Raw genomic sequence first — 25,359 nt, forward strand, 5'->3', positions numbered from 1 at the left:
CGCAAACCAAATCACCAAGAGGACATCATGCCAAAATTACAGATATTGTCCCAAGCACAATTTCACGGGAATCCAGATAGTCATACTGCAAACTCCTCCCTAACCCTTGTAAAAGGGACAGCTGGTAGCGCAGAGCTGCTGCCTTTGGATCCAAAAGTTGCTGGTTTGATTTCCACCTCCAGCTGTAGTACCCTTAATCAAGGTACTTACCCTAAATTACTCCAGTAGACTTATTCGGCTGTTTAAATGGGTACATAATTGTTAGTCGCTGTAAAGAATGTCAGTTCAGTAGTGTCAGATACATTTAAGGGCATGAAATGTCCCTGAGGGAACAATGTATCGATGATGACGGCATTCTCTAGAAATAGGCAAATGTCAAAACTGTGAAGAGAACTCTGAAGGAATCCATTCCAGTGAAAAAGCAGCGTAAGCAAAAAACAATGAACCGGTGATCAAGAAACAGGTTTATTTCTGTGTATAACACCATTATTCCAGTTAAACTAAATTACAACGTAGAACTACGGCCCACGGCCAAAGACATGCTGTTCGGGTTCCCCCGTAGCGTGACTGACAGAATATGTGTGTGTGTGTGTGTTTGTTCCACTGATGTATGGATGAGTGACCCAGTGCAAGTAGTGTATCTAGCAGTGTAAGTCACCGCGGTGAATAAGGTGTGTGGGCTGGTGACACCACATAGTTCGTTGGAAGTTGCGTTGGAGAAAAGTGTAATCTGCTTATGAAAATTAGTAGATACGCTGGAAGGTATTTCAGGAAAGTTTCCATCTGACAACTGCAAAAATAGCAAAGCACCCAATTTGGAGAAAATGAAGTTGAGAATAAAATAGTGAACGACCTGACAGAGGAGTGACATGAAAAAGTTTTTTTTTTTTTTTTTAAAGCTAATTCCGCTCATAAACAAAGGTGGATGTTTTAACTCTGACAGCATCGTTACAACTGGTGACAACACAGCAGTTTACCTAGTGCCTGACAGTTGTCGCTCGGCGCTAAGGAATGTTGGCTTTATACATATATATATATAATTCTCAGTTATACTGAGAATTTCAACAATGTCACCGAGGACACCTGCATTTTGTAACCAAGGTCCTGTACACAGATTTTTAGGAAACAAGTTATTTTGAGCAGACCTTTGCAGGCATTTCATGAATGTATCACTTGTGTTGTTACTACTACTGACTGGCACAAGACAGGCTGGGTAGAAACACTTTATTCTGCCTTTATTCTGCTGAAAGTGCTTCTAGCTGAAGATTTGACATGAGGATCCTACAAGAAATATGTATTTCACGATTTATGTATCCAGGGTCGTTGCACAAATTTAAAATAACTTTTGTCACATTAATGTTAACATTTAAACCTGCTAAATGTATCCACCTTTCAGGTTCCTTTACTGACATCAAGCCAAACTGCATCTTCGTGTTTTAACTATTTATTTGGACCGTCACTTCACATAATAAGAACATACCAGGGTGAAAAGGGCATTCCCTTTTCATATTCTATCACGCTTACAAGGGCAAAATATGAGAACAGAAACATAATTCTAAATGAACAAAACTAAAAACAGAACAAAATAGAAATAAGGCATCAGGACAAAAGTACTTTATCGAGGAGGATAAACTGCAAGAGAAACAGAAGCGAACGCATAAATTCACATCCTACCGAAAGGCTAACAAGCAGAAGATTAGGTGTGACTGAGGATGTAGAGAACGTCAAACAAACATCACGCTTCAGTGGCCCCAATCGCTCAAATACTATATTTCCAGCACTGTTTTGGGCCATTAGGAATTTTACAAATAAAGCCAAAAACAATGGGAAATTTTACCACTGCACTCAGTGTAAGCAGTAATTATAATTCTGCTATCATGTCAGATTTCAGAAAACACATATTCTCTAGAAAAACTGAGCTTTACCCCTTCATAATAAAATGTCGAAAAACTGTCTGCATGCCAAATTAACTCCACTATCGTGAAAACTACTTCAAACAAAAACTAAGACTCCCGAAGTCTGTGTGGGCAGAAACACACCTAAAAACTACTTTATTAGTGCTGCTCAATTATTCCCGGTGGAATGACAGGCTGGTAGCTCATTTAGGAGTACATACTGTATACGTGTGTTCCCAGAGTGTCTGCTGTTTGCGAAATACCATCGAGAACAGAGGGGCATGAAAGGACACACTGGGTTTGCTCTTCACGGTCCAGTCGAACAGCGGCATTTGGTTGCACTGTAAGCTACACAGCAGGGTGCAGGAATGCTGGTGTCTCTCACAGTGTGACACTGACACACACACACACACACACACACACACACACACACACACCGCAGGAACCTAGCAGGCTCTCGTGCAGCTGTGGTTTGAGATCCCAGCCCTACGGAAGCCCCCTCAACCCACCAAAGAAGGGGATTGTGTTGTGCTGCTACAGGTTAACGCCGGCAAGTGCCACCGCTCAGTCATGAACCGCAAACATGCCTGACTCAGCCAGTGCCCCCAGCAGAGCCTTAACTGGCTGAGTTGCTCAAGTTCCACACCGTCTACTTTGACTTCTTCTCCACCGCCAGGGTGTCATGAAGTCTGGACACCCTCTTCTCGAACTGGTCCATCACCAGCGTTCCGTTTTCGTCAAAGAACTTTGCGACGGACTCCGTGAACTCCTGCTCCCTGCGGCGGCTCGATTTTCCGTCAGCGAACGAGACCCTGAGAGTGTACTTGTCGTCAAACCTGTGGCGCACAAAGCATAGAGCATAAATTAATCCAAATTATTAACAAGCTGATGATAGGCAGGCCATGCAATTCTATTTTCAGCAAGACTGTCCCAGTACCTGCTGCTACAAGACACAAGTTTTCATCGCAAAACAGAAGTACCTTTTCAGACCCGAAGAAAGCTGCCACACGTGGTCTGGATCCATGCCTGCTGGGTCCTTCTGCACAGCAACTAGGAAAATGCTCTTCTCTTTATACGACGTATAAAAGGTGAGAACACCCATCATTATGAAGTAAGTGACAATCGATTAAGGAAAATACTTGGCATCGTGACATTTACATTTATTCATTTAGCTGACGCTTTTCTCCAGAGCGACTTCAAATGTTAAGGTACTTAGAACCATTTACCCAATTTAGGGTAATTACCTGGCTCAAGGGTTCTACAGCTACAGATGAGAGCTGAACCTGTGACCTAACCACTAATGCTACCAGCTGTCTCAGTATGTGATGACCAAGAAAAAACCAAAAAACAAAAAATAGTTTGGTGCACTGCTCTCCTCATCTGAAACAGCTGGGACAAGAAGTCTGTTTGTAATTGGATTTCTTCACAAATTGACAGCTTTATCACTAATTAATAATCATCAAAAAGCTCAGTATGACATCCCTCACCTTGCTGGTCAGGTTCTATAAAAACCACAGCTAAAGCCATTCGAAATTAAATAGCGTCTAAGACTTAGTCCATTATTTTTATTAACTTCGATAAATAATCTTAAAGTGTATTTAAAATGACTGAAGGGTATTAAACAGGTTAATACTTAGATGAATTCTTACATCTTTCTGTAATGCAGCAACAAAAATTACTTTGGGTTTATTTCTAGCGAGCTGCCAAAGTCCCACCACCTACATATGTGGGATCATTTAAAGTCTCGAAATGTCCTCTGAGGTGCATTATGACTCAGCACTGCAGTGCGTACAGCTCAGGAGGTGCTGTTAAAACCGTCCTCTACACTGGACACAAATTACCTGCCTGGCTCTCGGAGGATACAACCGTTTCTGGGAACGTAACAGCGATTTGCACACTTTGTCAGTCAAATTAAATTATTTTATCTATCACTGAAAAACGGCAAACAGGCCACTAACAGAAGAGGACGAATGAAAAAGTCCCATGTTGTCCCACAGTTTGGTGTTAAGCCCACTTGGAACGGAAGGATATGAGACCACGCACAAGGCCAGAACGGGTTTCGACTCAGGGAAGGGATACAGGTAGTCCCACACCAGAGCCACGATAGCGAAAAGGCAGGAAACTGTGCAGATGGCGAGGCGTCCGTCAACAAGGCTGAAGTTCTCCACATAACCGTACTTCTCCAAAAGAACCTGCAGACAGAGAGCAGCTGCACCGTGAGCCGCTGAACGTTACGTGCATTTCCGGCGTCATCGATACCTTCCTTTAGGACTCCGTGCAATAGCACAGGGCTCACATACCGATCACCTTGGGTGGTGCAGAAAGATGATTTTGATGGCCATTTAAGGCTAATGAAAACAGCTTTGCTGAAACTTTTTGAAGTCACTTAAAGGGGGAAATAATAAGACATTAGATATGAAAACAAAACAATTACTCCTTCACTATCAGTAACCACTCATGTCTTTTTTGCATTCAAGCTTTCCGCTGATATAAGCTGTGAAAGTGCTTTGTGCCGATGTCACCGTTCAGGCAGTATGGAAAAACCCGAGATGCTCACTGAAGTGTTCAGACACATAGAAACAGTGAAATTACAAACTGAGATAAGTGAATTAATGATACAAAATAACTACTTTGCATATTCATCTTTACTTACTATTTAGAAAAACACCAGCAAAATGTAACTCATGCTAAGCTACTTAGACCGATTTATCCATTTATACAGCACGGCCAGGTTTACTGTATCAATTTGGGACAAATACCTACATCAAGGGCACGACATCAGTAGGTGGGATTCAAACCTGGATCCAGTTCAATGATACTTACAATATTTGACAGCTGAACTCTCAGTGCTACTTGTTTCTTTCTATTTGCTGTGCGTCTTTCATTTTTTTTTTTTTTTTTGATTATTCTGATACTCTGCTGTAAGTAATTATTTACTCTAGTGTTACCGCAGTGCCCCTGTCTACCCCACTGCTGTGCTTTATGTATTCCTGTAGCCTTACACATTTTTCTTCAGGATCAATAAATTTTTTTTACATTTGTTTCTTCAGCATCCGCTCTTCTCCAAGGCGACTTCCAGGGAACTCTATGTTGCGTTACCAGCCCACACACCTTATTCGCCGCAGTGATTTACAGTGGGCACTCATCCATACCACAGTGGAACATGCACACTATGGGGAAACCCGAACAGCATGTCTTGGCACTGTGGGTGGAAACCAGAGCAGTCAGAGGAAACCCACACAGAGAGGGAGAACAGGGAGAACATGCAAACTCCACACGCACAGACAGAGCGGGGTCCGAACTCATGACCTGTGCCCCCTGGGCCTGGCTGAAGTTCTCATTCTTTCTCTACAACTATACATGTATGTACCAGTACAGCAGAGTACAAACGGTGGCCCTTCTTTGCCACTTGTATGACCAAACTAAACCAAGTATTAAAACGTACCTTATTATAGTGAAACTTTAGCTAAAAGAAGACTTTTTCCCCTCTTTTTCCCCTCAGAAGTGAAACAATGACGTCATGCCATGGCTGTACAGCGCGCGCCTAATCGAATCACGTCGAATGTCAATGTGGACTGAGTCAGTGTGTTCGAGGCTGGAATTCGACTCGTGAAGCCGGTATGTATCACGTAAAGCTCACAACAGCTGTGCACAACGCACAACACACACACACACACACACACACACACACACACACACACACCTTTTTGGCGGCGTCGTCCAGCGAGTTCTTCACCGCAGCCCCGTCCCACTTGTCGATCTTCAAGGGCTTCTCGTCGTCGATCCTCCACTGAGAAAGAAGGAAGGAGGCGCATGAAGGACTTCAGCGAGCCTACATTTATTTGACAAACGCGTTCTGGTTCTCTTAACACCAACTACTTCACACAAACACAGCACACTCACAGTTTTTTAACAACTTACATTGTTACAAGCAAGAAGAGTATAGCAGACATTGCTACCAGAACAGTACACGTTTTTTATTAAACATATTCATTAGAACCAGTGAGAGACTCAGTTCCATCATTAAAACAAGAGCAAAAGTCAAGAGAGGTATTTTACTGTAAGTAGCCCACTCTTTCCGTTCTTCGCCGCCATCTTTCCTTCTTTCATTTGCGTCGTAACCTGGAGTAATCCGATTGGTCGCGTCACCACAACGTAACCATTGGCCTGCGTCGCCCATGTACGGAAATGAGATGCATTCTGGGACTTGTAGTTTATCTGGCAACAAGTTGAACAACAAGTCCCACTATCCTGTTTGTGTTCGTTGCGTTGCTATGATACCACGCTCTGGAGAAACTACTCATTTGTAACAGGTGCTGGAGCTCTACTATCTTTTTTTTTTTTTTTTTTTCCCCCTCAGTGAAAAGGTTACAGCATGGGTTTACCCAGGAATCAGGGAGGGAACTGCTAATGGAATCAGTACTTCTCTTGGCTTCAGTTGCTTGTGCTCTTTTGAATTGATCAGACCATAATGCTGTGCCATAACATAACTGATCTGATCTCCTTCTGTTTCAGGCAATGCAGTACATATGATGTGTGTCACTCTGCACAGCTGCGCTGTCAGGAGCTATGGCCGCAGCACAGTTTTACAAGTTGGACGATGGCAAAAGTAGGCCTACCCACTGTTTTCCTGTAAGGTCATTCTTTCAGCAGGGCAGGGACGGTATGTGTCACGTTTCCCTTGGATTTCAGTCAGCTGAATGTTATGATAGTGAAATTGTAATATTTATGGAATATTCCATGGAGTGTTATAGGGAACATCACATCCTGAAAAACATTTGCTCCGAACCCGTCGAAAATGAGAGGTTGTCGGTCCTTCTCCTGTGACACGAGGCATCGTAATCATATTTATGACATTAATAATGCCCCAAGGAGGCCTCTGCTTAAGAAGAATCGAGACAAAGAAATATGCCCGAAACACAAATACGTCCATTCATTTATCCGACACTTTTCACCAAAGTGACTTACAGCGTTCAGGTGCTTACGAACGTTCGCCCATCGCTCAGGGGCACTACAGCTGGAGGTGGGGATCGAACCTGCAGCGTTTGGGTGCAAAGGCAGAAACTGTAACCACTACACTGCCAGCTGTCTATGTAATGCATAATTCAATGATAAACTGTGAGCCAAATTATTAAAAAAAAAAAAAAAAAACAACAGTAACATATGCTTTAAAGAATTAAAATGGTCTAATTTAACAAATTTATTTAAATGATGTGCTTTTGTGAATTAAAATGAGACAATGACTGATACATATATTTAAATGATGCACTTTAATAATATCTGCTTTAAAGGTATTTGTTTTTACCGCGCGTTGCGGGCCTCGTGCAATCCTACAGGAGCGGGGCACTGGCTCGTGGCTCACAGGAACGCCGTGGAGCACAAGTACAGAAGGTCCGCGGGCAGAAGAGCGGCGGGACCCGCGACACGGGAGCATCCGTCCGTGTCCCACGCGGCCGGCGCGGAGCAGGGCGGGAAAGCGGAGGCCGGGGGCGGAGCTTTGGATGGACCTTTGCTGGTCAGCAGCGGCGAGTTCGCTTGTTGTGCGTCTTGTACTGAAAGCGCGTGGCGCTCAGAGGCCCCAGGGTGACTGACGTGCCGGAGCTGTGCGCTGCTTTTCAGATGAAACTGTACCGCGTGGACAAGCCGTCGGATCTGTGCTCTGCGGACGTCAGCGGACGGAAACTGCACTCGGTACGAGGAATAAAGAAGCCGTGCCGCTTCCGCGACCCGGATGTACTTCGGTGTGCGAGCCAGTAGATAGCGGCGTACGCTCAGCGCTCCTATAACTGGGCCGTGCGCTCTGGAAGAGTGCTCCTCCACCTACTGCCTCTTAACCCTAACAGTTAGAGATACGCTGCGTGTGTGTATCTGTTGTTTAGTTTATACGAACAGGTTCAATGATGTTAATAGACTTATATAACTCTACACAGTGCTTCTAAAAGCAGTGTGTGTGTGTGTGTGCGCGTGCGCGTGCACAATCATGCACTTTACGCAGTGAAAGACACAGGCAGTGATCTTGGTCGCTGTTTTTTTTATCCCGTGAGCCAATCAGTCGGCAGTACGCCTTCTCTCGCACCCTACACTTCCCGGATAGACTCTGACCTCTGCGACCTCCCCTGTGATGCTGCGCCGGAATGAATGAGTGAAAACGTAACATCAAAAAACGAGGCAGAAACATTTATAGTTACGTATATCGTAAATTTGTTGGTGTTACCGCCCCGGACAAAAATATCTTTTATTTATGTATTATAAATAATTTTTGATGCCATGTTTTTTGCCCACGAACCTGTTGCCATAAGCAACTTCACTTCACCACGGTAATCTGCATAACAGGGTCATTTCATGGGACTAAAAGGCTGCGCTCTGTCGGCAGCCGATTTATTAGACAGAAAACGGCAATTGGTAGCCTTTGCACGGCTCTGCGAAACGGTGAATGAGGGACGTTTCCCAACATCTCTCTCTCTCTCGCCCATCAGGTCAAGGAAGATGACCTGAAGGAATTTGACAGCGTCGCTTATGTCAATGCATCTGACAACCGCCTCACTCTGGGTACCTCTGGGGATGCAGTTCCTGTGTTGGCACCGCTTGGTCCAGTGTGTGTGTGTGTGTGTGTGTGTGTGTGTGTGTGGACACTTGAGAGGACAGCACACACACTGCTAAATATCATTTCTGATTGGTCCAGAGGCTTTCAGAGGATTCCCCCTGTTACGAGAGCTGGAGCTGTCGATGAACGGCCTGCGAGACCTTCGTGTGACAGCAGCCCGCTTTCCCCACCTCAGAGTAAGAGTCTCTTTATTATTCCCGTTGATCAGAGCGCTGCGCCTCGAACTTCTGGAATTTCACCGTTCCTTGGAGTGACCGAGTCCATGCGGTTGAGTGCAGGTGCTGGACGTGTCCTTCAACAACCTGTCGAGCGGCGCCATCCTGGATCTCGCTCGCCTCCCTTCTCTCAAAGTCCTGCATGTGACAGGGAACAAGCTGTGCTCTCTGCCGGATCCCTTGGCGGCGGCCACGCGCCACGCTGCCTCCCGTCGGTGAGCGTGTGCTTCTTCGTTCCAACGCACGTCCCATGCTGGCATTGGCTCAAGCTTGCTCTGGGTGAACTGCTTAAAAATGTGGTACGGTAGAGTATGGTACAGTATGTCATTATTGTTTTTGTGTGTGTGTGTGTGTGTGTGTGTTTGCAAACCATCAAGTCAATAATCTTCCTTAAGAGAAATTTGAACATGGGATGTCACCTCCAAGGGGGTGCGGTGGCGCAGCGGGTTTGACTGGGTCCCGCTCTCTGGGTCTGGGGTTCAAGTTCCGTTTGGGGTGCTCTGCGATGGACTGGCATCCCGTCCTGGGTGTGTCCCCTCCCCCTCCGGCCTTGCGCCCTGTGTTGCCGGGTTGGGCTCCGGCTTGCAGCGACTCTGCTCGGGACAAGCAGTATCAGTCAGTGTGTGTGTGTGTGATGTCACCTCCATTTGAACACCGTGTACCAGGCTCATAAAATTACCGCAATCCCTGCGCCTTTGTGTCCTCCACATGTTTACACGTGACTCAGTAATGATGAACAAAGTGCCTGGTGGCGCAGCTGGAGATGTTTGAAAGGTGAAGAAAATGAATGTTTCCGCAGGAAATTGGCCCCGGAGACTTTCTTCCGCGCCCTCGAGGTGTTGATGTTAGATGACAACTGCCTGTCCTCTCCAGGAGTCTTCGTGTGTCTCGCTGGTCTGAAAAGGTCCGTTTCGGGGACGTGTCAAATCCAAACATTCAGAGGAAACAACAGCGCTTAAGGATTTACAGTACTGTGCAAAAGTGTTAGGCACTTGGATCTTTCACAAAAATATTTATTTTACACGCTTATTTAATGTCTTCTGAATTCGTGTCAATGGGAAAGAGCATATTTTACATTTCCAAGCATTCCTTTTGCAAAAAGTTGCAGTATTACAGCAAGGGTTTTATATGTCATTAAAGTACACACAGTCTGAAACTGCTTGTCCTGAGCGGGGTCGCAGCAAACCGGAGCCGAACCCAGCAACACATGGTGCAAGGCTGGAGGGGGAGGGGACACACCCAGGACGGGACGCCAGTCCATTGCAGGGCACCTCAAGCGGGACTCGACCGCCAGAGAGCGGGACCCGGCCGGACCTGGCCAAACCCGCTGCGACTCCGCTTGGGACAAGCGGTTGCTGACGATGCATGGTTACTAAGCTTAGTTTGTAGGAAGTTCATTAATTAAGAGAATTATTTTTGGAAGCATTCTCACTTTACAGCTTTTTTCCCCCAACCGAGTGCCAAAAACTTTTGCACAGTACTGTACAAATTAGAGCTTTTTTGGCCAAGAACATTTGCCCATATGAGGAATTGGACGTTGAGACCAACAACATGCAGAACACCCTTCAAATAATAAAGTCACTGAGTTTGGAAAAGATGCAATAAATAATATACAAGCTGGTGGAAGAGATGACACTGTATGTATGTTTGTATGTTGATAAATGTATGTTGTTTCTTTTTTTTCTTCTTTGTCTTGTGTACAATATGAGCCACTGGGAACCGAGTCTAAATTCCCTGTATGTGTGTGCAAACTTGGCCAAACAAAACAGTCTGATTTGGATTATTTAATTAGATTGTGCCGATTGGTCTTCTTTCTTCACCCGTTTTTAAATATTTGCCGTCTCTTGTGGAAAATATTTATGACGCCATGTGCGCTTCTACCTGCAGACTGCGCCATCTAGACCTGCGGGGTAACTGCATCACGGGGGTGCCCTACCTGCAGCCGGGGGGAGACCCCCAGGAGCCTGAGGTCTGCGGAGAAAAGCGCGCTGAAGCACTGGAAAAAGTGATGAACCACATCCTGTCCTTGGGGACGAGAGCGCCGCTGAACGAACCTGCTAGAAAAACTGGTTGGCGTTACTGTTGCAGACACCCATCCTCTCAAGTAGTACTTGTGTGCTAGAATAGCTCACACACACACACACACACACGCTGACTGAAACCGCTTGTCCCAAGCAGGGTCACGGCAAACCAGAGCCTAACCTGGCAACACAGGGCGCAAGGCTGGGGAGGGAGGGGACGCACCCAGGACGGGACACCAGTCCGTCGCAAGGCACCCCAAGCGAGACTCGAACCCCAGACCCACCGGAATAGCTAATAAACTAACATATTTTATATTTATTATTATTGTAATTATTATTATAGTCTACTTTCCGGCGCATTCCGCACCTGCTGGAGCGCTATACACCTGTCTGATTTTTCCGAATGCCAGGTCCTTCTCGCGAGAAACGGATGCAAGCGCAGCAGCAGCAGCAGCAGCAGCAGCAATATGAGAGCTTCACGGAGGTAAGAGCCCAATAGTGACCTTTAACGCGCTCTTTCGATTCCCCCTCACTGACTGCAGTAAGTGAACGTTCCCTGTGTACCTGTGTTTACCGCTGTAGGGAGCCCATGTGCCCTTCGCCCAACTGCAGCACCTCAATCTGGCCCACAATAAGGTTCGTCCCGGACGCCCCGAGCGTGACGTGCACAAATACCATCCCCGTGACCCGCGTCGCCCTCACTCGTGTTTCCTCTCTCTTTAGATTGCCGAGGAAGAGGCCCTTCTCGCCGTGGCTCTCTTTCCGGGGCTCAGAGAGCTCGTGATCCACTCAAACCCTCTGACCACACAAAGGAGCGGTAGGGAAACACCACCAGCTCACCTTGGGGTCTGCAAGTTCTCGAGTGCACATCTGAGCTGGGCAGTAGCTCTAGCTCTACATGTTCCTTAGCGGCCTGAGCTTCCAGGATAGGCTCTGGACCTTCGCGACCCTGCCGTAGGAGAATCGATTACTGATCGCGGGAGACCTCATGCTGTGCGTTTCGACGTAGGCGACCCTCCTCTGCTGACCGCTCTTCTCCAAGAGCGACTCGGGATCCAGATAAGACGCAAGAAGACGGAAGGAGCGAAACCACACATGACGGTTCAAGTGAACCCAAACCGAAAGGTAGAAAAGTACATCCTGGCCGTGACCTTGTGCCTAAAGGAGTCAGAGTGCAAGTTACTTTTCATCCATCGATCGATCGATCAATCACTCAGTCAATCAATCAGCTTCCTCACATGGTCCTCCGTTGACTTTTTTCAGTAAAATGTATGTAAAAAATGAAGAAACTGCAGGTCAAGACAAGGATGTGAGAATGGTGTGAAACACATTTACAGTTTTTGAACGAGATGAAAGTTATTTGAAGTGAAATGGGGCAACAGGGGGCGTAGTGGTTCGAGCTTTTGCCTTGCACTTGGAATCAGGTTCGAATCCCACCTCCTGTTGCAGGACCCCTGAGCGCAGCACTTACCCTGAACTGATACAGTGAAAAAAACCCGACTCTATGAACGAATAATTTGCTGTTTAAACGTATTTATTGTCCTGATACTTTTCTCAAAAGCAACTTATGGTACCAATTTACCTGTTTATACAGCTCGGCATGTCTGTAAAATTAAGTAGCTTAGCATGCAAACCTCACATCGTAAGTTGCTTTGGGGAAAAGCAACAGCGAAATAATAAATAAATATCTAATAGTCCGTAAGTTCTTGCAGTCCAATAAAAATGCTTTTTCTTTCATCCATCAGATAGAAACGACCATTCCAAAGGTCCCAAAAGGGCCCGTGTGCTCGCAGGCGTCCGGAAGCTCTCCTCCTGCTCCTGGCCACGTGAAGAAGAGCACAGAGGATCTCGGGGAGAGGGCATCTGAGGACACGGAGCTGCCGGGAGGTGGACGCAAGAGGTTAAACAAGAGGTCCCCGAGCCCCTCGCACATGGACGGGCAGGACGCTGAAGGTTTCTTTATGACGCAGGTTATTTTAACGTCTTTATGCCTTAATATGAGGAAGGATCATACGCTATATGTGCAGGTAGAGTTAGAAGGTGTTCTCAAAGTCACCATTTGGTTCTGGTTTCTGGAAGGTCATCTGAATTGATCGCACATCTGATGCTTTCATCTCATAGCTGAACGATGTAGATGGAAGCACCTGGGGAGGGGAAGCGGAGGAGAAAAGGCCAACAGAGGAACGGATGATTCCGGAAAAATTCAGAGGCTATGAAATACTCCTAGAAGCAGAACCGGATCCTGAGATGGTTCAGCCTGTTGGTGAGGAGGAATTTAAGCTGAAAGAGCAACGTATTTACGGACATATAATTAATTATGTCTCCATGCTGTCAGACGTGGTCATATACTCTGCGTCTTGTACGTTAGTGTGCGAGTGTCACGGAGTGAGTGTGTTTCACCGATGCACGGATGAGTAACCCCTTGTAAGTAGTGTATCTAGCAATGTAGTCACCTTGGTGAATAAGGTATGTGGGCTGATAACGCTACGTAGTATCCGTTGTAAGTCGTTTTGGACAAAAGCGTCTGCTAAGTGAATCAATGTAAATGTAAATGTTTGCGACATGTGTTTGTCTGCAGGAATCCAGCAAACTGTCAGAGCTCTGGAACGGGCCCTCGAGCATCTCCCCGTGGAGCCAAGTTCCCAGCGTAGCGTCGGCCGTGAGCCCGAACCGCACGCGGAAAAGCCGAAGACGGCGGAGTGCTGAGCGCGGAGCGGGTGGGGAGGGGGGGCGTCGCCGCGGACACGTAACGTAACAAGCTCCGCATCCTTAAAATGTCCTGTCTTAATTGAGAGAAGGAAAGAGAGGCCAAAGCAAAGCGCCAAGGATGAACATTTCCAGGTCCGCACCAAAGACCTCAAGGCAAGAACTGCAGTCCTCTTGGGTAAAAACGGTACATGAATGAACTGTCGCAGCTGCTCGGATATGTCATTAAAATGTTCTACGAAGTTACAGTTAAGTCGTGCTTTTTATTCAGCGAGGGACTCATTGTGGCACCGTAGTATTTCCTGAAGTATGAAGTACCAGAGCTGCAGGAATATTGCAACATGGGAGCTGCAGAATAATGTAGGCAAACGGGGCGAAGGGAAATGAAGAGTAAGATAGGAAGTGAGCAACGCACCAGGACAGTAATTGAGCCCTGAGGACGCGAGCGGGACGGAACATTCTGGAGAGACTCTACGCTCTCCGAGAGTGAACATGGACTGGGTGGCAAATAAGAACCTGAAATAAGGTAAAACCAGTGCGTACAGCGCTTGTGTGTATCGATGGGCCTGAACATTTTTCGAGAAGGAAAATCTTGTATGGTAAAACCTGGTGCTTTTCTTCCGAACAGCTTACAATAGTTTTGACCCTTTTATACAGCAGGGTGATTTTTACCCTGCCGCTTCAGGGTAAGTACCTCTTGTCCTCTATCGAGGATGTGCGGCCGGCAGGAGGTGGGATTCGAACCTGGGTCCCGCTGCCACCTTCCATCTCCATTGCAAAGATGTTCACTTTTTCCTTCTCTAACATGAGGTCAGCTTCCATAGTTACACTGGTAAACACACACGTCGTACTTTGAAATACCTTTATTGTCGACAAACGGTGTAAAATCCCACGTCGTGACACTTGATTGGTCCTTAGTTTGTGGGCACGAGTGGAGCCAGCACTGCGATCGGAGCTCGGATCAATCAATAAGTTCGAGCACGTGGTCGCGCACGACGCGCCTCCTCGGTTCCTTTCCCCGCCTGTAGGGGGCGCTCGTTCCCGCACAAACTGCGCAGCTGAAGCGAAGCGGAGCGAAGCGGAGCGAAGCGGAGCGGGTCGCCCCCTGGCCCCTTTGGGGCGGGGGGGGTGGTCGCTGTCGCACTTGGAGTCCGGCAGCGCGCGCGCGCACACACACACACACACACACACACACACACAGCGCGTTCGGGCTCCGGCTTCTGAGTGAGTGTGTGAGCGCGGCCACTCCGGTCCGGTCCGGTCCGATCCGCTCCGCTCGGCTCCTGTGCGACATGAAGCGCGTCCTGAAGCGCGTCCTGATGCTCCTCGCGCTCCCTCTGTGCGTCGCGTGCGCGCCCGGACCCCCGCGAGGCAGGAAAAGTAAGTGAGCGGCAGCATCATTCATCATCATCATCATCATCATCATGCTCATGCGAGAAGATGATTGACAGCTGCGCTGTTGACGCTCTTCACAGTAGATCAGCACGAGAATTATGATGGGGAAACAATATTTGAAGAGATTCAGAATTATGGATCATCATGCCATGGTAAAAGGTGGAAATATCAGTCGTTGTGTTTGTGGCATAAAATGTGAATAAGATACATTGAAACTCCGCTGTAGCAGGAGCCCAATGCCTGTCAGTGGCCTCTGGGTTACATGACATTTATTATTTAGTGACACTTTTCTCCAAAGCAGCTTACTCACTGCGTCGACGTTACAATTTTTCACCCATTTCAGTAATTTCACAGGAATAATTCAGGGTGAATACATTGCTCAAGGGTACTGCAGCTGGAGGGGGATCGAACCTGCAGCCTTTGGATATAAGGGCAGCAGCTCGAACCACTACGTTGTAATTAGGTGGCGGTTGGCAGCATCATCCAAAATACGTCTGTTTAAATGACGCTGCTGTGGAAACACCTCTGGTTCCCTGTTCTAATGTGACTGAAGATGTCAGAGCCCTTGCAGTGTTTACCGTACTGCGTTTGCTGTAACTGTCCTACGGAACACATTCCTCCCATAGCAAACACACCTGTAACCGGTCTGGGTTTGGCAAGAAGACGTGTTTTGTGATGCTCAACAGAAATCACGTTTGTGCTGTACAGTGTACAGTATGTATGCGGTGCTGCTTTTGTGCAGCAACATTTAACGTCCATCTGTTGTGTCTTTTCTCTTTCGTTTGTTGCGCCGCAGCGCCCGCGTCTGCAGTACGCTGCACTTTCAAAGAGAAGACATACAGTCCAGGGGACAGCTGGCACCCCTACCTCGAGCCCTTTGGACTCATGTTCTGCGTGCGGTGTGCCTGTACCGAGGTATCCCCGTCGTCACTCGTATTCATCCTCAACTCTCAGAGGAGCGTTTTTAGGAGTGCAGGCAAATGAATGGCACTTACACTAGAGACTCTATTATATAGTATAGGGCAATAAATATCACAGCACCTTACATATCGCTGTACTTGAGTCCTTCTCCACCGTGTCATAGATCATTTTTTATTTTGTCGTATGGGATAATTTAGTTGGTAAATTGCTTTTCAATATTTACATTGTTTTGTACTTTTCGGTCATTATAGCGTGTATGACTTGATGAAACAGGAAATGTGTTGTAGCTGCCAAAAGAATTAAACTGTGTGATAACATCCCGGAGCTGCAGGACTTTCTTGCCTCAGTCCATCTCAGTGTTCGTGACTCCACAGTAAGAAAGATGCTGTGCGAAGATGGGAGAGTGGCAAAGTGGAAACCACTGTTCACCAGAAAGACCATGGAAGCTCATCTAAAGTTTGCCAAAAAGCACCTTTATGTCTCTCCACACTTCTGGAAGAATGTTCTATGGATCCGTGAATTAAATGTTGAAATTTCTGGATGACACGGGTCATGTTACGTGTGGTGAAAACGAAATGCAGCATTTCAGTGTAAAAACCTTTGGCCGACAGTCAAGCCTGGTGGTGGCAGGGTAATGTTGTGGGGTTGTTCTGCTTCCAGAGTCCTGGTGCCTTGCTGTAACAGAAGGTACCCTGAATTCCTCTCTGTATCAGAAAAATCTAAAGTACAATATCAGGCTGTCAGTTTCTGAGCGGAAGCTGAAGTGCACCTGGGTTCTACATCAAGACCGTGATACCAAAACATACATGCAAATTAACAACAGGTTGGCAAAAAAAAAAAAAAAATACAGTTATAGATGGGCTAATCAAAGTCCTGACCCGAATTCAACTGAGATGCTATGGAGACCCTGAAGACGTGCAGTGTCGCTGAGCTAAAGCAGTTCTGCATGAAGGGTTGGGCCACAACTCCTCCACCGTGATGTGAGATCCTGGCTAAGATCTACAGGAACGGTTTAGTTGCAGTCATTACAGCTAAAGGTGACACAAGCAGCTACTGACTTTGACTGTTTCACACCTGTGGTGAACATTACGTTATCCTCTACATGAAGGAGATGACAAAAACAACACTGGTGTCACTTTTCTCTCTCAGCCTCTGTTCATGTACTGCTAGAACTGACTAGAATCGATCAAATTTTGTGTCAAAAAGCAGCAAAAACAGAAAACCGGAAAGGGGGTGAATACTTTTTGGCCGTGCTGTTTGTGTCTGAATTAAAAACCTTCACAGGGCCTCTTTACATCTGAGGTTATCGTAGTGCAACGTTCTGGAATTTAACTCAAAAACTTTGTTGTCGCTGCACCCAGACTGGCCACGTCAAGTGCGGCACCATCAAGTGCCCCGTCCTCCGGTGCGAGAACCCAGTGAGGGACTCTCGGCAGTGCTGTCCCCACTGTACAGGTATTACAGGTATTTTGCATCTCTTCTTTCCCTAAAAGGCAAACGTCTCGACCGCCACTCGGCTCGGTCTCGTCGGAACAGCACAGGGAGTAACACCGTGTCTCTCTTTAACATGGTGTACATGTGCTCAACTTGGCAGCTATTACACTGTTGCCCATTAAACTATTAAAACAAGCTCATAAAGCAGTGTTTTTATCGATGTGCTCTGGGAATCACATTTTTCCTTCCTTTGTTGGACAGATGATCGCAGAAGTCCTGCAGGCCTCAGGGCCCCGGTTAAATCCTGCCGCTACAACGGGAGCCTCTATCAGACGGGGGAGACCTTTGCCAACCAGTACCTGTTCCCTTTCCGACAACCAAACCAGTGTGTCATGTGTACCTGCTCTGTAAGCCTCGCCGACTCGTCCCGCCGCGTCGTTACATTCGCTTAGTTATCTGGCGCTTTCCTCCAAAGCGATTGACAGTGTACGGTGCGCTCCTTGTACTCATCTACCCTTCTATACAGCCTGGTACATTTACCGTATCAATTCAGCGTAAGTACCTTGATCAAGGGCGCTGCAGCAACGCATGGGATTTGAACCCGGTTCCTGCGATTGCAAGGTGCCAACTCTGAGCCCTGCGGCAGCCGCTGCCCATATAGTTTTCATTTGTTTCACTCTCTTAAGAATCTCCTCCTTTCACCCTTTGCTCCTGGCGAATACATGTATTGACCATTGTGATGTGACATGAAGTTTTAACTTTTACTTTGGAAAATAAGTGGCACCCAGGAGCGGAATGTTTTACACAACCCGATGAAATAAATGCTCAACAGGTGTGAACACCGTACACTGACTAATATCACTGAATTCTTTCTCTGCATTCCTGCCTGTCTCTGTGTCTGTATGTTTGCATTGTGTTTTATTTTCAATATTTTAGAACGGCAATATCTTCTGTGCATTGAAGACTTGCTCATCGCTCACCTGCTCCTCGCCCGTCTCTCTTCCGGACACCTGCTGTCTCGTATGCAAAGGTTACCACACTTTTACTGTAGCGTTTCACGTGCTGTATACAATTTTTCTTGAGTAACCAGAACGTCAGCAACTTTTCTGCAGCAGACTGGAGAAATTGCCTTTGGCTGTGGCGTGACGTGCCTCTGTGTTTCGCCACCATGGTATTTTAATGGTTTAAGTGGTTTAAAATCATATTGGACAGGGTTGCCGAAATCTGGCCTCTTCTTCAATCCCACGTGGTGACCGATCCATCCCATTGTGTGTTCAGCTTTCATTTTTACTACATTCTACTTGGAATGGAAACTATTCTCCATGATAGTGTCCATTGTGATAGTGTGTCTCTTCTTACTGCTGCTAATAGAATCACCAACAAACACCAAAAATGAGTAGTAGACACTGTGGAAGTGAGTTGAATTAAAGCGGTCCCACTCTCCTTTACTATACGGGTGCTCTTTAGTGCCATTTGTTGGCACGTTGGCACGTAGACACAGCACATGTTTGCTCTTTTAGACAATGGAATGACAAATATAATTAAACAAATAAATTTAAAGAAAATTGGAAGAAAAGTAGGGGTGCGGTGGCGCAGTGGGTTGGACCACAGTCCTGCTCTCTGGTGGGTCTGGGGTTCGAGTCCCGCTTGGGGTGCCTTGCGACGGACTGGCGTCCCGTCCTGGGTGTGTCCCCTCCCCCTCCATCCTCACGCCCTGAGTTGCCGGGTTAGGCTCCGGTTCCCCATGACCCCGTATGGGACAAGCGGTTCTGAAACTGTGTGTGTGTGTGTGTGTGTGTGTGTGTGTGTGTGGAAGAAAAGTGTGTATCTTTGAAAATGACTTATCTGAAACCTATGGGTCCCATGTTTAGTTTTAAAAGAGCTTCAAGGCAGAATGTAATTTCCTCTCTTTTAGACTGAAGTTAAAGCTTGTTTTCGGGCCATACGATCGTTTACACCGTGACTTTTCTCCCCTCCTTAGATTCTGCGACTAATGTCAGTTCTGCATCGTTCGAAGATGGAGGGCTGCAGCTGAACCGAGGAGTTGTATGTGCTTGCGTTCCTAAAACACACAAAGAAACAGTTTTTTATGAGTAATTACCTTTGCGTCAACACTTCTTTTATGTTTTTTCATTTAGCTCATGCTTTTCTCCAAAGCAGCTTACAATTTCTTACCCATTTACACAACTGCAGTCATTTAGGGTGTGTGCCTTGGTCAAGGGTGCTGCAGCCTAAGGTGGGATTAAAACCCACCACCTTCAGGTCCAAAGGCAGCAGCTCTTACCGCTACAAGCTGCCTTTTTCCGGGAATTGACACATTCCATGAAGTCATTGTAATACAAATAATGACTGTTTTCAAGGACATGTGCACTGATGTGATGGGCATTTAAAATGTGTTAATAAGCTCGCAATTATTCTTAAATTGTAAATTTGCAGTCTTTTGCAGAAATTGCTAACCATTACATTACCAGTTACCCCCAGGAAGCATAGCTGAACTTGTGCTTGGTCCAAACCTGATGGTTGGCGCCTTCTTCGTTTGTCTCCCTCCCAAAAACCCCAAGAGGCACTCCCAGGACCGGTGCGCTGGACAGCAGCTGACGGGCAGGTCCCTGCAGGCCACAGCCCCAACCACGAGGGGCTCCCCTTGGAGCATGAACCTCCAGAACCTCCGGCTCAGGGGCCCCACAGGCACCACCGTGAAGATCCTCATGCAGAAGAAGCAACAAAAAGGTGAGGGTTCAAGTAAACGTGTGCCTGGGACCAGGGTGGCCATGTGACCGGTGTGAAAGTTGAAGCCATTGCCATGAAGGCTGTTTGTTTCTCAGGGGACACTGCACACTGCGCACGTTATCCTTGTCTTACAAATGCTAGAGTTACCCATTTTCAAAGATACAACAATTTTCCCATTTATTTGTATATAAATAAATAAATGATTACATTTTGGTCACTTGTCTGTTGCTAAGCTTTTATTTATAGACGTAGTTGCTAGATTTATGAACAAATCGAGTTACGAACAGACTTCTAGTCCCAGCTGCGTTTGTAAGTCGAGGACCTGGTGTGTTCCATCGATCCATCTGCGTACTTTCACAGAGCTATCGAGTTCAGGCTCAGCGGCACTGCTCTTGTGTGTTTCTGTCCCTGAGCAGTGTGCTACAGTTTGCTCTACTGTCTGTGGCGCTGGAAAATGGTACAGTGCTGTTGAACTGGGAGCACAAGGCTGCCGTCTGCTGACCCGAGTCCTCGTCACCGAAAATCTGAAAGAACGGATCATGGTCTTTTCCCAGCTTGCGTGTACAGTGGCAAGACGTATTCCCACGGGGACGTGTGGCACCCGGCGCTGGGCAAAGTCCTGGAGTGTATTCTGTGCACCTGCAGGGACGGCGTGCAGGAGTGCAAGCGCATCACGTGCCCCGACCGGTATCCGTGCCAACACCCCGAGAAAACCGAGGGCAAGTGCTGCAAAACGTGTCCAGGTAACGTACCGCAAGTCATCGCGTTCGCCGCTCGTTCGCCTGTGGGGCACGTTGGGGTGCCCGTTCCGCTGAAATCACATTTTACCCTCATCCGTTTTGCCCAAATGCTTCCTTTTGGCTCCTCGGCTTTTCTGTCACCTCGTGCGTAAAGCTAGCAATCAACAATGTGGACTGACTCTGCTTTTGTGTTCCTCGGCACTTGACCCTCGACAACCCCGTCACCGCGCGTCTCGAGAACTGAAAGCGGAATCGAACAGAACGCGGTGCGACCCGGGGCCGAGCGGAAACGCCTTGTCGGTTTACAAAGTGGAGCCGTCGTCTGCGGCCGACGCGCAAGAGGCCATCAGGATCATTGCCGTTGAGAGGCAAGGAGCCACCGAGGTTGAGGTGCAGGTCTGGAAGACTGTAGCAGGTGAGCAGGCTGTGCGTTTTCCATCACAGTGTCTTTAACAGCACCCGGTCCCACCACGTAACGGGGTCCGGCGCAACGTCAACACTGCCACAACAACTCAGGAAAGCACGGTTTTCTCATACAATGGGCTTATTGTTCAGTACAACAACTTTTTTTTTTCGGTAATATAGCAATTTTACATTCACAACAGGTATTTTAGTTCACGCCGACAATCTGGTTCACCCTGCAAAGTATGTGGTTACTGCGGTATGCCTGTTCCATAACAAAACTAACTATAAACTTCCTACTTCCTGCTTCCCACTTCCTGCTTCCTGTCACAATAACGTTTTCAGCCAATCACTAAACTGGCTGTAGTAAATCTAACTCGCAACAGGAAGAACTTGGTCAATACTATTCAGTTGTGAGTTAGGTTTACTACAGCCAATTTAGCGATTGGCTGAGAATGTTATTGAGACAGAAAGTGGGAAGTTTGTATTTTTTTTAGTTTGAAATAAAACTAAAATAAACTTTACTTTATTTACAGTTTATTTTAAAGTTAAGGAAGTTTAAGTGTATATAGCGTAACGACTCGCATTACTGTGAGCTTGAGTAGGAAATCTGTTTATTGTAAATGTTGAATTATGGGATAAATGTGAACAAAGTGTGCAACCGCTGGGGGGACTTACGGGGAATATAATGGGGTGACTGTGTTTGCAAGTAGGAAAGAAAGAAAGCCTGGGGGCCCCTAATCAGGCTGGGAAGGCTGGCTTGAGGTAAAAATCCTTGCGTAAAAGAGGTTCCTTGAACCGAGAGCATTATTTCCTGGTGTGTGGGTGTTCCAGTTTGTAACGAACGCTGCTTGTGCGTCCTTCTTTGCCCCGTCGAAACCCAGAGCGCAGCGTGCCACAACCGCTTATAGCATCTTCTAAATGAGTAAATGTAAACAAACAAGAAATGTGGAAATATTAACCAATTAATACGCAATTAAGATAATGTCAGCTGGGGAAATATTCCTAAGGAAACGCTACTGTCCCTGTGATTTTCGAGATTCTCGACTTTCGAACTGTTCCTCGTAGGAGTTTTGCACTTGGTGGAGATGTGGGAGCTTCACAAGAAGGATCTTGCAGAGCATCCGGAGAACTACACGTTGCTGAGCACGGTGGATGAGGGTGAGCTGTCCATAAACTGTTCTCTGATACGAATTTTAAAAACACTGTCTGTCCTGACATGTAAATGGTATTTGTTATTAAATAGGAACATAAGAAGAAAGGATTTTGTGGGTACAGGTGAGGCATTTAAAAAAAGACTAAGGGAAGAACTCCACTTTAGAGCAAAAATACCTTTAGCAGCACTCTTCCTAAATTATAATGGGCTTCATTTTTGTAGAAATGCTCAGCAGTTTCATAAAATCATTAAGCCATTGCATAAGAAACTCATCTAAATTTAAAAAACGCATAAAAATATTTCAAAAGGTTCAAACAGTGAATATTTCATATGATTTTAATTGTAACTCCTTTGAAAATGGGCCAGCGAAAGGGAATGTTTAAAATACCTTATTTAAATTAACCCACATCACAAGGAAAATTATATTTAGTTCTCTGCCAAGAAATATTCACATTGGGATTCAAAGAAACGTCTGTTTTTATCTCTTCAAAAATACCCCCTCGGGCCGTAGATGTGAGCCGTAACCAACTTCACGGGCTTTTGGATGCACTTTGTAGCCGTCAGGAGCTTCAAGTCACCATTAATATGCAGAAATGCAGAATATACTATGTGTATATTAATATATTATTGGTATGACACCTACAGGGTAGAAAGTGGCACAGATGTTTAGGGACCTGAAGGTCATTGGGACGCGACCCAGGCTGAGCCCTTCTGTAGAGCCCTTGAGTGAAGCAGTTACCCCGTGTTGGTCCACTGTAACGCCCAGGATGGTCCATCTTGCCTTGGACCCTTCCTTGTTTTCCCACCTGCTCCAGTTAAAAGATTTGTTTCCCGTCCTCTGCACTTTCTCCCCCCCGCCCCCCAGTTGTTCCTAATTGTCTTTCTTTCTTTCTGCCCGTTTCCATGTGCCTCTGTGCTGCTGCCCCCATTTGTTATTGTGCCCCCAGTTTCGCATCTCCTTGTGTTTGTGCATGAGGTTCACAGATCGTACGTGAGCCGTGCGGGAGCTGGCAGGAATTAAAAATAACATTGACTGAATTGGAACGAAGGGCACGATTAAAACTATGTCACGTTAACGACGGGATTAATGAGCATTGCGTTCCAAAATACCTGCGCTTGCTGGCTTCGTCCCACAACCTGTCATAAATGTCTTATTGTTGTAAATTATTTATTTCGCGACCAAAAGCTGACAGAATGAATTGCTAATTGTGGAAATATGTATCATGTCAAACATTCAAATGGTTTATTTTTTCTGATTCTTGTCTTTAAAGCGAATCACAGTATTAAGCTACTTGTAATGACTGACCATTCATACAGCAGGGTCATTTTTACTGTATTGATTCAGGAAAAGTGCTTTGATCAAGGGCACTGCAGCAGGAGGTGGGATTCAAACCTGTGTCTTTTGAGTGCAGGGTGGCGGCTGTAATCACTGCGCCGCCCCCCCCCCCCCCGCTGGCCATCTGTGTGATTTGCAGTTATGATTGGCTTTATCCATTTGTCGGAATGTTACCTATTTACTTTTGTTTTTCTTAAAAAGGATGCACCCTTTTCACTGAGTTATTTGAAATGAACCAGGTCGGGTTCATGCCTTCGACGGGATGAGTGTGTGGGGCTGGGCAGGCAGGACCCTCCTGAACATCTGCAGCAAGAACAGACTGAAGGAAATTGAACTTTCCTCCAAAATGCCTCCGATTTCCTCTTTCTCACTGACTGTCCTTGTAAACGTTGCACAGGGAAAGCCGCACGGGCACGTTGCTCTCAGTCGTTTGTGTCGCCCTGTGTGGTGCGGCGGCCGAGCGCCCTGTACGCATCGCTGTCGCCGAACCCCCTCGCTAATTGCCTGCTGGCCGTTCTTCCGCACACAGAGACTTGGACCAAGTTCAAGGAGAGCGAAGACAGGAGAAAGGGCTTCCTGCGGAGCTGCGAGGACGCGCTGAAGGAAGTGCTGAAGTTCTTGAACCCGGAGCAGCCGGAGAACTTGTGCAGCCCCTAGTGTCCCTTTTGTGCCCGGAAAGAGACCTGAGTGTCAGAAATACACACGTGGCTGGTAAGACACTTTCCAGAGGCTTCCGCTGAGGTGGCTTTCGCCATTTTCATCCTACTCATCTATGGGCATCTGCAGCAAACCCCCAGCATCCAGTAGCACCTGCGGTAGCCATGGCGACGCCAGGATTCTTTGGTAGACCTTCATAACCATGTGCTTTTCCTGTCCTCACTTCTCATTCAGCAGGATTTTGTGCAGCATGGTGAGCTGGAGCTCTCGAATTGGGCTGCGGCAGCGCATGCGCCCGCAATGTCCTGCGTAATTTCTTGTGTACGACAAGAGCAATATATAAGTGATATAAACGCAAAGAAGGGCACCGTTCTTTATTTTTTATGCTCGGTGGCAGCTTTGCGGAACAGTCGAACGAGGGCGCGTGTCCTTCGCTGGAGCTGCTCGAGCGCGAAACGCCCACGATTTAAACTTTGTAATCTCGCTCTGCAAACTCGCGTTCGCTCTCCCAGCAAGCTGCCGCAACCTCCTTTCTCTTTTCTTGTAAATATTTACGATGAAACAACTGAGCGAGTTGAACAGTCTCCTGGCCGGGACACTTTCATAAAGTTGATGTAGGCCACGTTTCCATCGCCAGAGTCCTTTTCGATCAATGCTGCTGTATTGCATAGATACAATAAAAACCTATTTATTGTAAAAACAAATGAAAATGTCATTTTGACACACTGGTCTGTTTCTTTATTTTTCATAGCATATACATTTATTCAATGCTTTTCTCCAAAGCAACTTACAATGTCCCCCATTATACAGCTGGGTAATTTTTTTTTGCTGGGGCAATTCAAGGTAAGTACCTTGCTGAAGGGTACTACACCCATAGGTGAGGCTCAAATCTGCAACCTTTGGGTCCAAAGTTAGTCACTCTAACCACTACGCTACCAGCTGTCCCTGATGATGGACAGATCATGGAGCACTTACATATACATTTTACCTTATGTTTTTTCCCAAGGCAATTTACAATCTTAATCCACCTACAGTTGTTTACCCCTTTATATAACTGGGTAATGTACCGTTTATCCTAAGTGTAGTAGCTACAAGCGGAAGGGGAATTCAAACCTGTGACCTTTGGGTCTAAAGGTGGCAGTGCTTA

The 25,359-nt window shown here is 46.6% G+C and overlaps 2 protein-coding genes across 6 annotated transcripts; one reads left to right on the top strand and one right to left on the bottom strand.

Annotated features, from left to right (window-relative positions):
• Positions 1 to 1,428: 1,428 nt before the first annotated feature.
• Positions 1,429 to 6,015, bottom strand: LOC108924803 (probable signal peptidase complex subunit 2). The gene is made up of 5 exons (XM_018736377.1): positions 5,955 to 6,015; positions 5,599 to 5,685; positions 3,927 to 4,087; positions 2,876 to 3,010; positions 1,429 to 2,731 (listed from the first exon to the last, which is right to left on the bottom strand). The coding sequence occupies exons 1-5, from the start codon at positions 6,003 to 6,005 to the stop codon at positions 2,545 to 2,547; spliced, it is 621 nt and encodes a 206-aa protein (XP_018591893.1). The 5' UTR covers positions 6,006 to 6,015; the 3' UTR covers positions 1,429 to 2,544.
• chrdl2 (chordin-like 2) lies at positions 4,967 to 24,900 on the top strand. 5 transcript variants are annotated; one of them, XR_003797556.1, is made up of 17 exons: positions 4,967 to 5,513; positions 6,411 to 6,558; positions 7,232 to 7,410; positions 7,515 to 7,586; positions 8,372 to 8,444; positions 8,578 to 8,675; positions 8,778 to 8,929; positions 9,514 to 9,618; positions 10,602 to 10,783; positions 11,146 to 11,219; positions 11,318 to 11,371; positions 11,459 to 11,552; positions 11,745 to 11,860; positions 12,481 to 12,705; positions 12,857 to 12,998; positions 13,314 to 13,967; positions 15,633 to 15,709. XR_003797556.1 is itself a non-coding variant. In XM_018736360.2 (11 exons), exons 1-11 carry the CDS (start codon positions 14,734 to 14,736, stop codon positions 24,210 to 24,212), a joined length of 1,446 nt encoding a protein of 481 aa, XP_018591876.1. In that variant the 5' UTR covers positions 14,641 to 14,733; the 3' UTR covers positions 24,213 to 24,900. The 5 variants fall into 5 exon arrangements, 2 of the variants coding, with proteins under 2 accessions (XP_018591876.1, XP_018591877.1); XR_003797555.1 differs by lacking the exon at positions 4,967 to 5,513 and adding an exon at positions 6,155 to 6,208; XR_003797557.1 differs by lacking the exons at positions 4,967 to 5,513; positions 9,514 to 9,618 and adding an exon at positions 6,155 to 6,208.
• The last annotated feature ends 459 nt before the right edge of the window (positions 24,901 to 25,359 follow it).

Source organism: Scleropages formosus, chromosome 3 (assembly GCF_900964775.1).
Source record: "Scleropages formosus chromosome 3, fSclFor1.1, whole genome shotgun sequence".
NCBI classification, from domain to species: Eukaryota; Metazoa; Chordata; class Actinopteri; order Osteoglossiformes; family Osteoglossidae; genus Scleropages; species Scleropages formosus.

Excerpts from the sequence above, each read along its gene's own strand:
- chrdl2 (XM_018736360.2), top strand. The coding sequence starts at position 14,734 with ATGAAGCGCGTCCTGAAGCGCGTCCTGATGCTCCTCGCGCTCCCTCTG. Across the intron at positions 18,222-19,172 it reads CTGCTGTCTCGTATGCAAAG|ATTCTGCGACTAATGTCAGT; the intron begins GTTACCACACTT and ends TCCCCTCCTTAG. Across the intron at positions 22,225-24,084 it reads GCTGAGCACGGTGGATGAGG|AGACTTGGACCAAGTTCAAG; the intron begins GTGAGCTGTCCA and ends TTCCGCACACAG.
- LOC108924803 (XM_018736377.1), bottom strand. The coding sequence starts at position 6,005 with ATGAAAGAAGGAAAGATGGCGGCGAAGAACGGAAAGAGTGGGCTACTT. Across the intron at positions 4,088-5,598 it reads TGGACGACGCCGCCAAAAAG|GTTCTTTTGGAGAAGTACGG; the intron begins GTGTGTGTGTGT and ends CTCTGTCTGCAG. Across the intron at positions 3,011-3,926 it reads CTGGCCTTGTGCGTGGTCTC|TTACTTCATAATGATGGGTG; the intron begins ATATCCTTCCGT and ends ATCGATTGTCAC.